Source organism: Pan troglodytes, chromosome 9 (assembly GCF_028858775.2).
Source record: "Pan troglodytes isolate AG18354 chromosome 9, NHGRI_mPanTro3-v2.0_pri, whole genome shotgun sequence".
NCBI classification, from domain to species: Eukaryota; Metazoa; Chordata; class Mammalia; order Primates; family Hominidae; genus Pan; species Pan troglodytes.
This window is the reverse complement of record NC_072407.2, coordinates 31,040,649-31,056,708: the sequence shown is the minus strand read 5'-3', so window position 1 is coordinate 31,056,708 and position 16,060 is coordinate 31,040,649. Positions and strand designations below refer to the sequence as shown.

Below are 16,060 nucleotides of genomic sequence, written 5' to 3'. Positions count from 1 at the left end.
AATTGCTTGAACCCGGGAGGCGGAAGTTGCAGTGAGCTGAGATCGCCCCACTGAATTCCAGCCTGGGCAACAGAGCAAGATTCCATCTCAAAAATAAATAAATAAATAAATAAAAGAAACTAATAGTAGTGATGATAAGGAGGACAACAGCAATAATAAAAATAACACTATTTTGAGTATCCATAACAAGTACTATAGACATAACACATTTAATCTTTACAACTCTAGGGGGAAGGTACTACTATTATTCTCATTTTTTTCAGGTGAGAAATGTAAGAGTAAACAACATTTCTATCTAGCTAGCAAGCAGTGAAATCTGGGAGTAAAGTCCTCAAGTCGGGATGTGGACAAGAGCGTAATAAGAATCCTAGTAAATTTGGAAGAGAGAAACATGGAATGGTGGCTGCCTCTGGTTTGTAGTTTTGAGAGCTGTGCTTTTGGGAATCCCAGAACAAGCCTTGTATCTCTACATACTAATTTGACTAAAAGACATTAGTCAATGCCATTTTTTTTTAGTGCTCACTGTATGCCAGGCACTGTTAAACATTTTTATCCATATTATCCCAGTGAACCCTCACATTTCTATGAGCAAGCTCTTTTAGTATTCCTATTTTACAAATGAATAAACTGAGGCTCAGAAGCATTGCTTTTAGTGTAGACAGTTTGTGTTTTTAAGGCTGCCACTCATTGAAAGAGTGACAAGTAACACTGCAAATTTTATTAAAAATAGTAGTAGTAATGATGATAGTAATAATAATAGCTGAAGCTTCCATTTACTGAATATACTTAATTCACACCAAGTACTATACAAACGTGGGTTCATATGCGGTTATATATGTGTGACCAAATAAAAAAGAGTTATCTAAATTATTGTTGACTAGCCCCATTATTGAACTTGAGAAAGAAGGGAGACATAATTTAGAGATAATTACCTTTTTTCTGTCAAATATCAAGCCTTTAATTCCAATGTTCACATCAAGAGCTTCCACTAGAAGTTTCCGTGCTTTTGCAGAATCCAGGTAGCAATCAGAGCACGGGCAGTTGTCTCTCAACCATACAGCTGGGTAGAGAGACTCTTCCTCATCATACCAGAGGATCTGCATCAAATGAGCCCCGTCAAGTGCTTCTGCCTTTTGGATGGTACAAGCCATGTTTCCGGTCTTCAGGAGTAGATGCTGTCAGCTACCTGCTATGACAAATCAGTGTTAAAAGGAATCTCAGGCAGATAAGATCTAAACTTGGCCTCTGAGAGTGTGAATACTTCAAGTGGACTCTGGCCTCTGCTATTCACTCAGCTGTCAGAGTCTGCGGTTTGACTTATTGACGCTGGGACCTTTGTTCTGGTGAGAGTATTTCACATACCGTAAGCAGAAACACAGTGACTAAAAGTAAATGGGATATAAGTGCTGAGTCAGGATCCAAATGAAAAGAATTCCTTGTTTTTCTCACAGAAAATTCAGATATTAAGTTCAGAACCAATGACATATGCACTTTAATAATTACGTTTGCATAAAAGCTCTGGAATGTTTAAGGAAGAAAAATGTTCCACAAATTGAAAGTGTAACAATCACCCCTGTCCTATTTTAACTGGTGCCCACTTGGACATGGCTTTTGAAAAAAAATGTTTTTATGATACTAAATTAGTAAACTCGTCTTTATGAAGAGAATATTAATGCTTATTATTTACTTAAAGACCACTGTAATTCAGAATATTGCACTGTTTCTTCAATTCAGAATATTGCGCTGTTTCTGTTCTATCATTTGCTTTTTTACCTTTACAATACATTTTCTTAATGAAATATAGAAGTCCTTAGGTTCTGCAAGAAACTTGCTTGGTTTGTTGAGATTTTTTGTTTTAATGCATATCAATAGAGTGTGCCTTGTTACTTCAGTTACTTTATTCTGAACCTTTTTGGAGTACTTGTGTATACCTTCATATTACTTGGGATTACATGACTTACTTTTATTAAAAAAATCCAGCAAATTTAAGGACATGGACTATTTACAGGAGAGGAAACTTAGTGAAACAGAGACACCGTGGTATTATGCTTGAGCAACTGTGTTGATCCTGATTCCATTAGTGACTATATATTTGACCTTCAGAAACCATGCCAATGTTTTACATTTTACTTTCTTCATATGTTATTTTCCAGCACTCTAAACTTACGTGGATGAAGTAGAACTTACATAGGAAAAGTAGAATTTATATGCGAGAAGTAGAGCTCCTTAACTTCGTCCATGTAGTGATCTGCTCATCATTAACAGAAGGTGACATATGACAATGGAAACAACACTTCATTGCCTTGAGATGAAGGGGAAGTAGGAATGCATGTACACATGTGCACGCACACACACACACACACACAGACACACACACACGGCTTATAAAATCCCTTCCAGGCACTGCAATAGGCACTGGGGGATTTAGTGACAAGTAAGATAAAATTGCTCCCTGTCCTTCTTGAGATTATGGGAAGACTTTATGCAACATTAAGATAACTTAAAATATACCTTACACAACATGAAAGTAAAATACTTCTAGGTGGTTTCACATATGCTTCCTCAAATCATTGGCTTGGATAATTTAGTCAAGTTATGGAGCAGAGTCAATAGGAAAAATATTGCTTTGTCCCTTTAGCTTCACATATAGAGTTATCCAATAATTGCATGGGTGAAATACAATTAATTGGCTCTCATGCTTATTTCTGCTTTGGAACTATAATTTTTTTCTTTAAATTTGTATAGTGATAGGAGAACACTATTACTTAAAAATAATCAAAAATTATAGTGTACTTCCAAACCTGGAAATTTAGCTCATAAGTCTGAGTGAGGAGCATTATGGAAGTCCTAACATCAGTTTCTCTGTGGAATGGGTAGGGCATTTGAATTTCCTGACAAGAGAAAGGGTTGGCTGGCAAGTTTTCTCACATACATTGTTTCAAAAGACAAAGATGGCTCCAATGACCCTGGAATAATACAACTAGATCCTTAAATAACACTAAAAAAAAGAAATGTAGTACATTTTAACCTGTGTCAAGGGATGGCAAATATGTTCTGTAAAATGCCGGATGGCATATCTTTTAGGCTTTGCAGTTTATATACAGTCCCTGCTACATATTCCTGTTTTTATTTTTTAAAACCCTATAAGAATGTATCAACTATTCTTAGTTCATGGTGTGCACAAAAACAATGTAGGCGACATTTTGCCCCCAGGCAGTAGTTTGCTTACTCTTGATCAAGTTATCTAAGTTTATGCTTTCATTACGATGGAATACAATCATGCTTAAATGCAAAAATGGTTCTCTTTCCCTTGTCATTTATAAAGTTAAACTTACTCAAATATATAATAAGTATCTTCTTTGTGCATGCTGCACTAGAAGGTACAAAGATGACTTTGAAGTTCCAGACAACCAGGAGAAGACAGTAATGAAAATAAACAAATATTAAGGCCAACATTGCTGAATGCATATCAGTTTCACCTTATTTTCCTTCCTCACTAGTACAACATTTTTTGACTAGGAAATATTTTGTCAGCTTTCTTTATAGCTAAGATTAGTTATGATATAATTATGCCCAATGAAATATATTTGGAAGTTGCTGTGTAGGGAAATTTTTAAAAAGGTGATAAGACTTGGCTTCCATATGCTGTTTTCTCTATTTTTTTCCGCTTCCTTTCTGGAATGTGAGTGTAGTATTGGGGGTGAAGCAGTAATTTTGCAACCATTAGGCAAGAAGCGGAAGTATAAAATCTAAAAGAAGTCAAGAGTTCCCCAGGGTTCTGTGAAAACACTTTACCAGCAATAGATGGTCATGTCTGGACCTCTTTTTTACATGATAAAAGCTAAATTCTTTACTTATTTAAACCTTTATTTGCTAGCTCATCTGGGTACAGATAAGTTGGATTTAAGAAGATTTGTGAAAGGTCATTCCACATTTAGGGTGCAGGCTGAGCCAACAACAAAGATATGAAAATACAGTGTTTGAGCAGTAGAAAACATGTTGTTTGGCTGGAACAAAAGGCTATGAGGGGAAATGGTGGTTGAGAGAGATTAAAAGGCATGTTGATACCAGATCATGAAGCACCATGCATAGCAAGATAAGGAGTTTGGGTTTCATTCTGTTATGAATGGGACTTTTTAAATATTTTTTTCAGGTAGCAGATTTGACAATGAAGGTGATGACAGTGTGTATGGTATATTGAAAGAAGGTTAAAGGATTAGAATCAGATACATTGTATGGAGCTGTTGTAAAAATGTAGTCTAGAAGAAATGAGAACTGTGGGAGTAAAAGCATATATGGGAGGACACATGTAAGCAATCTTCCAAAGATATTCGTTAAATTGCCTGCAGTTTATATTCTCACAAAAAGTTTTCTTATTCTCTTTGCAATTGTATGAAATATCATTTTATGAAAGATAATGACTTTGTCATCAAATCAATACCAGGGGAAAAACTGAAAAACTCCTGTGAATTTTCAGTTTTCACAAATATGTGAAAATTAAACAACAAACTCCTGAACAACTAATGGGTCAAGGAAAAAAATCAAAAGAGAAATTAAAAATATCTTGAGACAAATCAAAATAGCACACATCATAACAAACTTTTGAGATGCAGTAAAAGTAGTTTGAAGAAGGAAGTTAATAGTGATAAATGCCTTCATAAAAAATAAAAAAAGATCTTAAATAAACAATCTAGCTTTACACTTCAAGGAACTAGAAAAAAGAAGAACACGTTAATCCCTAAGTTATCAGAAGGAAGGAAATAATAAAGATTAGAGCAGAAATAAATGAAATAGAGACAAGAAAAAAATTAAACTAAAACTTTTTTGAAAGGTAGAATTGACAAACCATTAGCTAACCTAAGAAACAAAGAGAGAACACTCAAAATCAGAAATGAAAGAGGAGACATTACAGCTGATACCACAGAAATACAAAAGCTCATAAGAGACTACTATGAACAGTTACATGCCAATAATTGAATAATCTAGAAGAAATGAATTCATTCCTAGAAATGTACAACCTACCAGGACTGAATCATGAATAGAAAATCTGAACAGAATAAGTATGAAGATGAAGTCGGTAATCAAAAACCTTCCAACCATGGAAACTCCAGGACCTGATGGCTTCACCAGTGAATTCCACCAAACATTAAAGAAGAATTAACACAAATTCTACTCAAATTTTCCCCAAAAATTGACAGAGAGGGAATACTTCCAAACTCATTTTATGAGGCCAGCACTACCCTCAAACCAAAGGCAGACTAGAATACTGAAATAATAGAATATTACAGACCAATATTCCTGGTAAACATAGATGCAAAATCTTTAACAAAATACTAGCAAAATGAATTCAATAGCACATTAAAAGGATCATACAGTATGATCAAGTGAGATTTATCTCTGGGATGCAAAGATGGTTTGACACACACAAATCAGTAAATATGACAACACATTAGCAGAATTCAGGATAAAAATTAGGTGGTCATTTCAATAGATGCAGAAGTGGCATTTGATAAAATTCAACATCCTTTTATGATAATAATTATCAGCAAAGATGTATAGAGGGAATGTATCTCAACATAATAAATGCCATCTGTGCCAAGCCCACAGCTAACATCATATTCACTGATGAAAAGCTGAAAGCTTTTCCTCTAAGATTGGGAGCAAGACAAGAATGCCCACTCTAACCACTTCTAATAACACAGTACTGGAAGTCCTAGCCAGAACAATTAGGCAAGAAGATGAAATGAAAGGCATCCAAATCTGAAAGGAAGAACTAAAATTGTCCTTGTTTTCTGATGACATGATCTTATACACAGAAAACCCTAAAGACTGCAGAAAAAACTTTTAGAACTAATAAATTTAGTAAAGTTGCAGAATGCAAAATCAACATACAAATATTCGTAGCATTTATGTATAATAACAACTAACATTCTGAAAAAGGTATCGATAAAACAATTCAATTTCCAGGACCACTAAAAATACTTAGAACTACATTTAACCAAGGAGTAAAAGATCTATACACTGAAAGCTATAAGACGATGACAAAAAAATTAAATGAGACACAAATAAATGGAACAATACTCTGTGTTCTTGGATTTGAATGATTAATATTGGTAAAATATCCATACTACCAAAGTCATCTACAGATTCAGTGCAATTACTATCAAAACTCCAATGACATTTATCAAATAAATTTTAAAAGGCACTCTAAAATATGTATGGAACCACAAAAAATCTGAGTGGCCACAGCAGTCTTGAGAAGGAAAAACAGAGTTGGAACTATCACATTATCAGATCCCAAAATATCATACAAAACTATAATAATCAAAACAGCATGGTATTGGAATAAAAATACATATAAATCAATAGAAAGTTATAGTCAGCCTACAAATAAATGTGTGCATATAAGGTCAATTAATCTTTGACAAAGATCCCAAGAACACTAAATGGGGAAAAGAAAGTCTCTTCAACAAATGGTGGAGTGTTACTAAATATCCAGATGAAGAAGTATAAAATTGGACCCTCATCTCACATCATACATAAAAATCAACTCAAAATGGATTACAGACTTAAACATAAAATCTGAAACTCTAAAACTACTAGAAGAAAACATATGGGAAAACTCCATGACATTTGTCTGGGCATGGATTTTTTTGGATATGAACCCAAATGAACAGGCAACAAAAGCAAAAATAAACAAATGAGATGGTATTGAATTAAATCCCTGCACAGCAAAGGAAATAATAAAGAGAGTGAGGAGACAGCCTAAAAAATGAGAGAAAATATTTGTAAATCATACATCTGAGGGCCATCTATGTTTTTACTTATTTTAATCAAGTAAGTGAAGCAATAATCCTATATCATTCTGTATGCTAAAGTCACTTTCAAATGGAGCCATGCTGACTCTTCTGTAAGCCACAGCAGGGCCCATACATCTGATAAGGGGTTAATTTCCAAAATATATGAGGAATTCAAACAACTCAACAGAAATAAAACAAACTACTCAATTAAAAAATGGGCAGCTGGGTGCAGTGGTACATGCCTGTAATCCCAGCTATTTGAGGGGCTGAGGTAGGAGGATTGCTTGAACTCAGGAGTTTGAGGCCAACGTGGCCAACATAGAAAGACCCTACCTCTAAAACAATAAAAAATTAAAAATTTTAAAAATAGGCAAGGAAATGGAATAGACATTTCTCTAAAGAAGACATATAAATGGCCAGCAGGTATATAAAAATGCTATCAATTATCATCAGGTAAATACAAACCAAAACCACCTCATGAGATCATCTCACATCTGTTAGAATGACTATTGTCAAAAAGACAAAAGATAAGTCTTGGTGAGAATATGGAGAAAAGAAAACCCGTGTACACCGTTAGTGGGAATGTAAATTATTTTAGTCATTATAGAAAACAGTACAGAAGTTCCCCCCCCCCCCAAATAACAGATGTGGCACATATACACCATGGAATACTATGCAGCCATAAAAAATGATGAGTTCATGTCTTTTGTAGGGACATGGATGAAATTGGAAATCATCATTCTCAGTAAACTATCACAAGAACAAAAAACCAAACACCGCATATTTTCACTCATAGGTGGGAATTTAACAATGAGAACACATGGACACAGGAAGGGGAACATCACACTCTGGGGACTGTTGTGGGGTGCGGGGAGGGGGGAGGGATAGCATTGGGAGATATACCTAATGCTAGATGACGAGTTAGTGGGTGCAGCACACCAGCATGGCACATGTATACATATGTAACCTGCACAATGGGCACATGTACCCTAAAACTTAAAGTATAATTAAAAAAAAAAAAAAAAAAAAGAACTACCATTCCAGCAGTATCATTACTGGCCATATAGGCTAAGGAAATGAAATCAGTATGTCAATGAGATATTTGCATTCTCATGTTCATAGCAGCATTATTCAGAACAGCCCAAACATGGAATCAACTAATTGTCCATTGATAAATGAGTGGATTAAAAATGTGGTATATATCAAACCCATATCTATCCATTATCTATCTATCTATCTATCATCTATCTATCTGTCTATCATCTATCTATATCATCTGTCTACACACACACACACACACACACCTCAATATTATTCAGCCTTAAAAAAGAAGGAAAATTCTGTCATTTTTGATAACACAGATCAACCTGAAGGGCATTAGGCTAAGTGAAATAAGTCAGGCACAGAAAGACAAATGCAATATGATCTCACTTATACATGGAATCTAAAAATGCCAAACTCATAGAAGTCATGAGTAGAACAGTGGGTGCCAGGGCCTGGGAGGTGGGAGAAATGGGGATATGTTGGTCAAAGCATACTACTTATTCAGGATAAATAAATTCTGGAGATCCAATGTACAATATAGTGACTATAGTTAATAATACTGTCTCGTGTATTTGAAATTTGCTGAAAGAGTAGATCTCAAGTGTTCTCGCCCCCCCAACATACAATGATAACTATGTAAAGTTATGGATATATTAGTTTGATTGTGGTAATTATTTCACAATGTATAGATAAGCATCACACTGACCATTATGTTTACAACTTTTATTCGTCAATTTACCTCAATAAAACAGGAAAAATAACATAAAGTGAAAAAAGATTATTAGTTTTAATTGTATGGACAGTAAGATTACAATAGTAGTAATAGTAGTCGAAGTAGCAGTAGTAGTAAAAGTAATAATAGTTTACATTTATTGAATGCTTTCTTTATGCCACTCACTGTTCGAAGTTATTTATATATAATAACTCATTGAATCCTCATTTCAAGCCAAAGAAAAAATCTACTGTAATTACCCCAAAAAACAGAAGTAGAAAGAGGCTAGGAAATACTAGCATACGGATGATTTATCTTAGGTTCTTGTAGGAATAAGGCCATTTAAAAATTATTCTTATTTATTTTTATGAAGTTCTTTGTGTGCTGATATATATATATTAAACTCAACATATTTTAAAAAATATATTCATGTGTTTGAAAATTTTTTGGCTGAAAGTATTTTTATATAACTTGAAATGTGAAACACTAATACTTAATGAATACCCAGTCCGGGGGTGCATTTTCTACCACGAGGAACATGGTTCCTCTGCTTAAAGATGGTGGTGTGCCCATGTCACACCAACTATTGAAGTGATCACTCCTATAGACATCTGTGCCAAGAAACATTAATTACATTTCAGACTGCTGTTTTGAGCTTTCCATCTATTTTTTTCTTTTTCTTCTTCTACCTAGGTTTGAATGAGAGAGGGAGAAGCACATTTCCAATCACTGGGGGAACCTGAGACCATTCTCTCCAACCCATTTTTCCAAATGGATGTCCTGAGGAAGGTGTTCCAAAAGAGGTGATGTCAGGATAGTGTCTGATTGGAGGGTGCCCAAGGCACATGGGAGAATGTGGAAGAACTGGAAAGACTTGGGTGTTGCTGATGTTAAATTACTTAGGTATCTCTGTAGAAACTTGGTGGGTCATTCCTTCTCTTCACAATCCCTTTCTTAAATTTATGATAAACGTGAAAGGTAATCAAAACAAAAGCAGGGCAAAATGGGAAAAATAAGTTCCCACTTTAACTTTTTCTGGATTATTTAAAGGTCTACTGGGGCAAATGTGATGAAAATTAAAAAAAATAAAAAACATTGCAGATCATCAGTGTTTAAAAGCAAATGCTTTCTGAAAATTATAGCTTGTATGTTAACATGATTTGCTGAAATCTGTTTTTGTAATTTAACCAACTTGACTTGTTAGAATTGAGCTCAGTTGAAGCACCATAGCAATTTAGTTAGATGATAAGCTACTCTGTTTCTCTGAAGAAAAGAAAAATGTAGATATAGCTCCTATATATAGCTCCTAGCTTTATAGGATGAATTTTTATCAGTGGGATTTCTTTGACAAATTAAAGAACGTCTATAAAACAAAAATTCTTATTTTACACTTATTTTTCTTCTTACAATTGTAATTTAGTTTATGAAATATCAGATTGGTTTTGGTGGGAAACAGTAGTTTCACCTGTTCTGAAAAACAGCCCTTGGATTTTTGGCATATTCTTATCTGATGGGATAGGTTTCTTTTACTTCATATTAATACATGTGTGTAGTGTGTGTGTGTGTGTGTGTGTGTGTGTGTGTGTGTGGTGTGTTTCCCTCCTAATTTATTCACCTGCCATATTTTTTCTCTTCAGAGTAATAGAAGTTTGTCTGGGACTTCTGTTGGGCACAAGTAAATTGCTTGTTTTTGAAATTACTTCAGTGATGGGTGTGGGTTTTCTCCTTTTTTTTCTTTTTCTTAATATTACAAATTCAAATTTGTCTCCTGATTCTTCAGCACTGTTTGGAAAATCAAGGAAGTAGCTCTGAAATTTATTTTATGCATTGATCTTGGAAATAAAAGTAACTTAGAGCTAGAGCTTTTAGAGCCAGAAAGAAACAGCCTGTGCTATTGTTGGGTCACAGGGCCCTCATCAGACATGCAGGGAAAATGGAAGCTCAGAAATGTTGGGTGTGATTTGTCCAAGCTCACACTGTTCGTTAGTGAGAAAGGTTTCCCCAAACCTGGATTTGCCAGCTAAGTTTATATGTATTAAGTGATACTCTTCAAGTTCTCATAAAAGAAATTGCAAAAGTTCTTCAAACATTACTTACAACTAATTTCAATCATAGGCTTTGGAGGGAATTCACAGGAAGCAGATGCAGAAACTTTATAGTTATTATACATAAAATTAAAATTGTAGTAGATTAATATGTACCTGAGAAGGCTGATTTATCTACTAAGTTACTTATCCCTCAGAATAAAAGGCTGTTATTTCTTGAGTGTTTTTAGTAAATGGAAAACAAGACCAGCATAGACCTATGTTAGCAAATGTCAGTATCTGTTAAATTTCATCTCTTTCTCAGGAGAAGTATGATGCTTCGATAAAATTCAACAGCCCTTCATGCTAAAAACTCTCAATAAACTGGGTATTGAAGGAATATATATCAAAATAATAAGAGTAACTTATGACAAACCCACAGCCAATAACATACTGAATGGGCAAAAACTGGAAGCATTCTCTTTGAAAACCGGCACAAGACAAGGATGCCCTCTGACACAACTACTATTCAACATAGTATTGGAAGTTCTGGCCAGGGTGATCAGTCAAGAGAAAGAAATAAAGCATATTCAATTAGGAAAAGAAGAAGTCAAATTGTCTTTGTTTGCAGATGACATGATTGTACATTTAGAAAACCCCATCATCTCAGCCCAAAATCTCCTTAAGCTGATAAGCAACTTCAGCAAAGTCTCGGGATACAAAATCAATGTGCAAAAATCACAAGCATTCCTATACACCAATAACAGACAAACACAGAGCCAAATCATGAGTGAACTCCCATTCACAATTGCTTCAAAGAGAATAAAATATCTAGGAATCCAAGTTAGAAGGGATGTGAAGGACCTTTTCAAGGAGAACTACAAACCACTGCTCAAGGAAATAAGAGAGGACACAAACAATGGAAAAACATTCCATGCTTATAGATAGGAAGAATCAATATCGTGAAAATGGCCATACTGCCCAAGGTAATTTATAGATTCAATGCTATCCCCATCAAGCTATCATTGACTTTCTTCACAGAATTGGAAAAAACTACTTTAAAGTTCATGTGGAACCAAAAAAGAGCCCACATAGCCAAGACAATCCTAAGCAAAAAGACAAAGCTGGAGGCATCATGCTACCTGACTTCAGACTATACTACAAGGCCACAGTAACCAAAACAGCATGGTACTGGTGCAAAAACAGATAGACCAATGGAACAGAAAAGAGGCCTCAGAAATAATGCCATACATCTACAACCATCTGATCTTTGACAAACCTGACAAAAACAAGCAATGGGGAAAGGATTTCCTATTTAATAAATGGTGTTGGGAAAACTGGCTAGCCATATGTAGAAAGCTGAAACTGGATCCATTCCTTACACCTTATCCAAAAATTAACTAAAGATGGATTAAAGACTTAAACGCAAGACCTAAAACCATAAAAACCCTAGAAGAAAACCTAGGCAATATCATTCAGGACATAAGCATGGGCAAAGACTTCATGACTAAAACACCAAAAGCAAGGGCAACAAAAGCCCAAATTGACAAACTGGATCTAATTAAACTAAAGAGCTTCTGCACAGCAGAACTATCATCAGAGTGAATAGGCAACCTACAGAATGGGAGAAAATTTTTGCAATCTATCCATCTGACAAAGGTCTAATATCCAGAATCTATAAAGAACTTCAACAAATTTACAAGAAAAAAAACCCATTAAAAAATGGGCAAAAGATATGAACAGACACTTCTCAAAAGAAGACATTTATGCAGCCAACAAACATATGAAGAAAAGCTCATCATCACTAGTCATTAGACAAATGCAAATCAAAACCACAATGAGATACCATCTCATGTCAGTTAGAATGGTGATCATTAAAAAGTCAGGAAACAACAGATGCTAGAGAGGATGTGGAGAAATATGAACACTTTTACACTGTTGGTGGGAATGTAAAGTAGTTCAAACATTGTGGAAGACAGTGTGGCAATTCCTCAAGGATCTAGAACCAGGAATACCATTTGACCCAGCAATCCCATTACTGGGTATACACCCAAAGGATTATAAATCATTCTACTATAAAGACACATGCACATGTATGTTTATTACAGCACTGTTCACAATAACAAAGACTTGGAACCAACCCAAATGCTCATCAATGATAGACTGGATAAAGAAAATGTGGCATATATACACCATGGAATACTATGCAGCCATAAAAAAGGATGAGTTCATGTCCTTTGCAGGGACATGGGTGAAGCTGGAAACCATCATTCTCAGCAAACTATCACAAGAACAGAAGACCAAATACCGCATGTTCTCACTCATAAGTGGGACTTGAACAATGAGAACACATGGACACAGGGAGGGGAACATCACATACCAGGGCCTGTGGCGGGGTAGGGGGCTAGGGGAGGGATACCATTAGGAGAAATGCTAGGGCAATTAGTCAAGAGAAAGAAATAAAGGGTATTCAATGTAGATGACGCGTTGATAGGTGCAGCAAACCACCATGGCATGTGTATACCTGCACATTCTGCATGTGTACCCCAAACCTGCACATTCTGCACATGTACCCCAAACCTGCACATTCTGCACATGTACCCCAGCACTTAAAAGTATAACTTAAAAAAAATTAGGACAGGGTGCGGTGGCTCATGCCTGTAATCCCAGCACTTTGGGAGGCTGAGGTGGGCAGATCACTAGGTCAGGAAATCGATACCACCTTGGCTAACACGGTGAAACCCCGTCTCTACTAAAAATACAAAAAGTTAGCCGGGCGTGGTGGCGGGCGCCTGTAGTCCCAGCTACTCAGGAGGCTGAGGCAGGAGAATGGCGTGAACCCGGGAGGCGGAGCTTGCAGTGAGCCGAGATCGCGCCACTGCACTCCAGCCTGGGCGACAGAGTGAGGCTCCGTCTCAAAAAAAAAAAAATAAAAATAAAAATAAAAAATTAGTAGCTAAATCTCAAGATTGTTGTGTGTTAATTAACCTCACCATCTGACATTTCAGCTTTGGAGAGAAAGGGCAAGAAGTTTTCTAGACATTACACCATGAAGGCTTAACTACATTGTTATTATTTTATATTTTAACCTTTAAATAACAAAATCAATTAATTTTTACTTGGTAAGGTGGAGGTTGACCAGACAATATTTGTAGTGCCTGCAGTTTGACATCATTTGAGTACACACATACTCTACTCAAGATACCTGCTACCTAAGGTTCTTCAACTTGAAATCTTTTTAAAATTGTAAAATGGTTATTATTATTATTTTTAAACTTGGTTTAATAAGTGGCTGAGATACTTAGCAATTTGTGAATATATTCTCATGTGAATAATGAATTCTATAAAGCAATTAGAAGCCAGGTACAGTGGCCTGTAATCCCAGCACTTTGGGAGGCCGGAGCAGAAGGATTGTTTGAGGCCAGGAATTTGAGACCAACCTGGACAACATAGTGAGACCCCCATATCTACAAAAGAAAATTAGGCAGGCATGGTGGTGCATACACGTACTCTGAGTTACTTGGGAGGTTAAGACAGGAGAATCGCTTGAACCCAAGAGTTTGAGGTTACAGTGAGCTGTGATTGCATCACTGCATTCCAGCCTGGATGACAGAGCAAGACCCCATCTCAGCAACAATAACAACAAAAATAATGCCATTAGAAAAACCAGTCCATTCTCTAAAATAGGTTCACAATTCTGCCTGTCTTGCTTAAGGCATTAAATTTCATGCAAACACTTCATTTGTAAATTATACAAAGGAAAACTTTAGCTTCACTTTAGTGGAATCACCATTTTCAGGTTGGAACTCAAATTATCAAGGCTTTGTTTTCTGATGTAATGCAAAGTACTGGGTTTAGATTTTAGGAAAATTTCTAAATTATTTAAACCAGAACATATATTCATTATGAGAAACCTTACGTTTTTAATCAAATCCATACCTGTAATATACCTTCTTGAGCTTCGTTAAGGGAACAAAACAATTGAAGATGTGCACAGTGGCTTTAATTGGCCAGCATTTTAAAGAGGCATGTTATAGTCAGCTTTTTGAGCTTAACAAAGAGCTAGGGTATCATACGCAGTCACCATTCTTTGGGATGGGTTGTGGATTATTCAGAGAACATTTTGAAAATCCAACCAGAATCCTCCTTGCCCCATCCCCAGTCTCTTTTTATACAGCGTTCTCTCTGTCTCTTCTGTTTACCTTCTGGATCAGCTTAGGGATTATAAAGTAATTTGACTATCAGACTAAGCCAAACATAATTGGGAAAGAGAAGCTGCCAAGAAGCAATCAGATCCACTGCATTCCAAAACCAAGCCTATTCTAAATGCTTGATGGACCATCCCCAGCACAGCCCACATGACTGTGAGCTACATGTGAATGGAGTTCTAATTGGATGCTCCCCACCACCTCAGTCCACAGACTTGAATTCACAAACCCTTGCAATAAGGAGAAAAGGAGGTTGAGCTCAATCATACCTGTTCTCAGATATGCTTTACACAGCAAACCACCCAAAACTTACCAAGTAAAGAAACTGTCAGCTTTGGTCCTTAGATCCTTTGGAGAGGGAGCATTCTGGTGCCCGTCACATCCCAGGAATGATCTGTCCCCAGTTTCCAATCTGATGTGGTACTTTTTCTTGGAAGCCTTTTTGCTCCTGGCAGTTTCACTGTGGCCCCGCCCCCAGACACAGCTGAGGTTTGTAAATGAGGAAGGATGTCTCAATCTGAAGGTGTAGCAACTACTGAAGGGAGCTTGGAGGTTTTTTGTCTTTGTTTTTTTGTGCTGTGTTTTTTTTTTTTTTTTTTTTAAAAAAAAAGAAAAAAAGAAAAGAGGCTTTATGGCCTAGAGGGGAAGCAGTTAGCAAGAGAAAATACTTTGAGTACTGTTGGTTCCCAAAACCACAAAACCCCAGGACTCAATGCAAAGCATTGCCTCAGTTTGGAATCTTTCTTGATAGAAGGAAAAGCAGTTCTCACCTGTCTTACCTTCTATTTCTGTACCAGCAGTGGCAACAGCAGCAAGTGAACAAGCAGTTCACTTCTTTCCCACCTGTTCAGAGTGACAGCTCATTTATTGCACAACTCACTTAGGGCAGAGGCATTGAGATGTGCATTTAACAGGGAGGAGCTACCAGCGCTCACCCTAGCAGAGGTGAAGTGGTATCTATTTGTCAACAGAGTATTCCAATATGAGCCTCTTTAAAGGGAGCTTGAGTAGTTATCAGGGACTGGTAGAAAGACAGGGATTGGTCCCCTAAGCTTGATGCCCTCCTTTCTCTGCAATTTTGGCTGGAATAGGAAGTAGTTTCCAGAGAGCTTGGGGCTGTTTTTGAAGGTACTTGGTTGCCCAGTGATTTGATTCACAACACACAGCCCTTAGGGCAACAAAAGGGAAAGGCCAGAATAGGCAGCATGCCAGCATTCAGAGCCTGACTGCCAGGCATACTCTTGGAGAGTGCCCAGTGCGGGGGAGACCCTG

General features: G+C 36.4%; 1 protein-coding gene and 1 long non-coding RNA gene across 5 annotated transcripts in view; one reads left to right on the top strand and one right to left on the bottom strand.

Moving 5' to 3' along the window:
- Positions 1–14,411, top strand: part of LOC107967049 (uncharacterized) — a 181,740-nt gene extending 167,329 nt beyond the window's left edge. The window contains exon 7 of the long non-coding RNA XR_010147519.1: positions 9,250–14,411. This is a non-coding gene — a long non-coding RNA (uncharacterized LOC107967049). The remainder of the gene's footprint in view (positions 1–9,249) is intronic.
- BBOX1 (gamma-butyrobetaine hydroxylase 1) overlaps positions 1–15,739 on the bottom strand; it is an 87,742-nt gene extending 72,003 nt beyond the window's left edge. The window contains exons 1-2 of one of the 4 annotated variants that reach the window (XM_009460124.4): positions 15,568–15,739; positions 933–1,186 (exon numbers count right to left, since the gene is read on the bottom strand). In XM_009460124.4, the coding sequence (XP_009458399.1) occupies positions 933–1,151 (219 nt within the window). In that variant the 5' untranslated portion in view covers positions 1,152–1,186; positions 15,568–15,739. Of the gene's footprint in view, positions 1–932; positions 1,296–15,101; positions 15,366–15,567 lie in introns of those variants that run through there. The other 3 variants (XM_016920592.3, XM_016920591.3, XM_016920593.3) reach the window with 3 other exon arrangements.
- Positions 15,740–16,060: the final 321 nt, after the last annotated feature.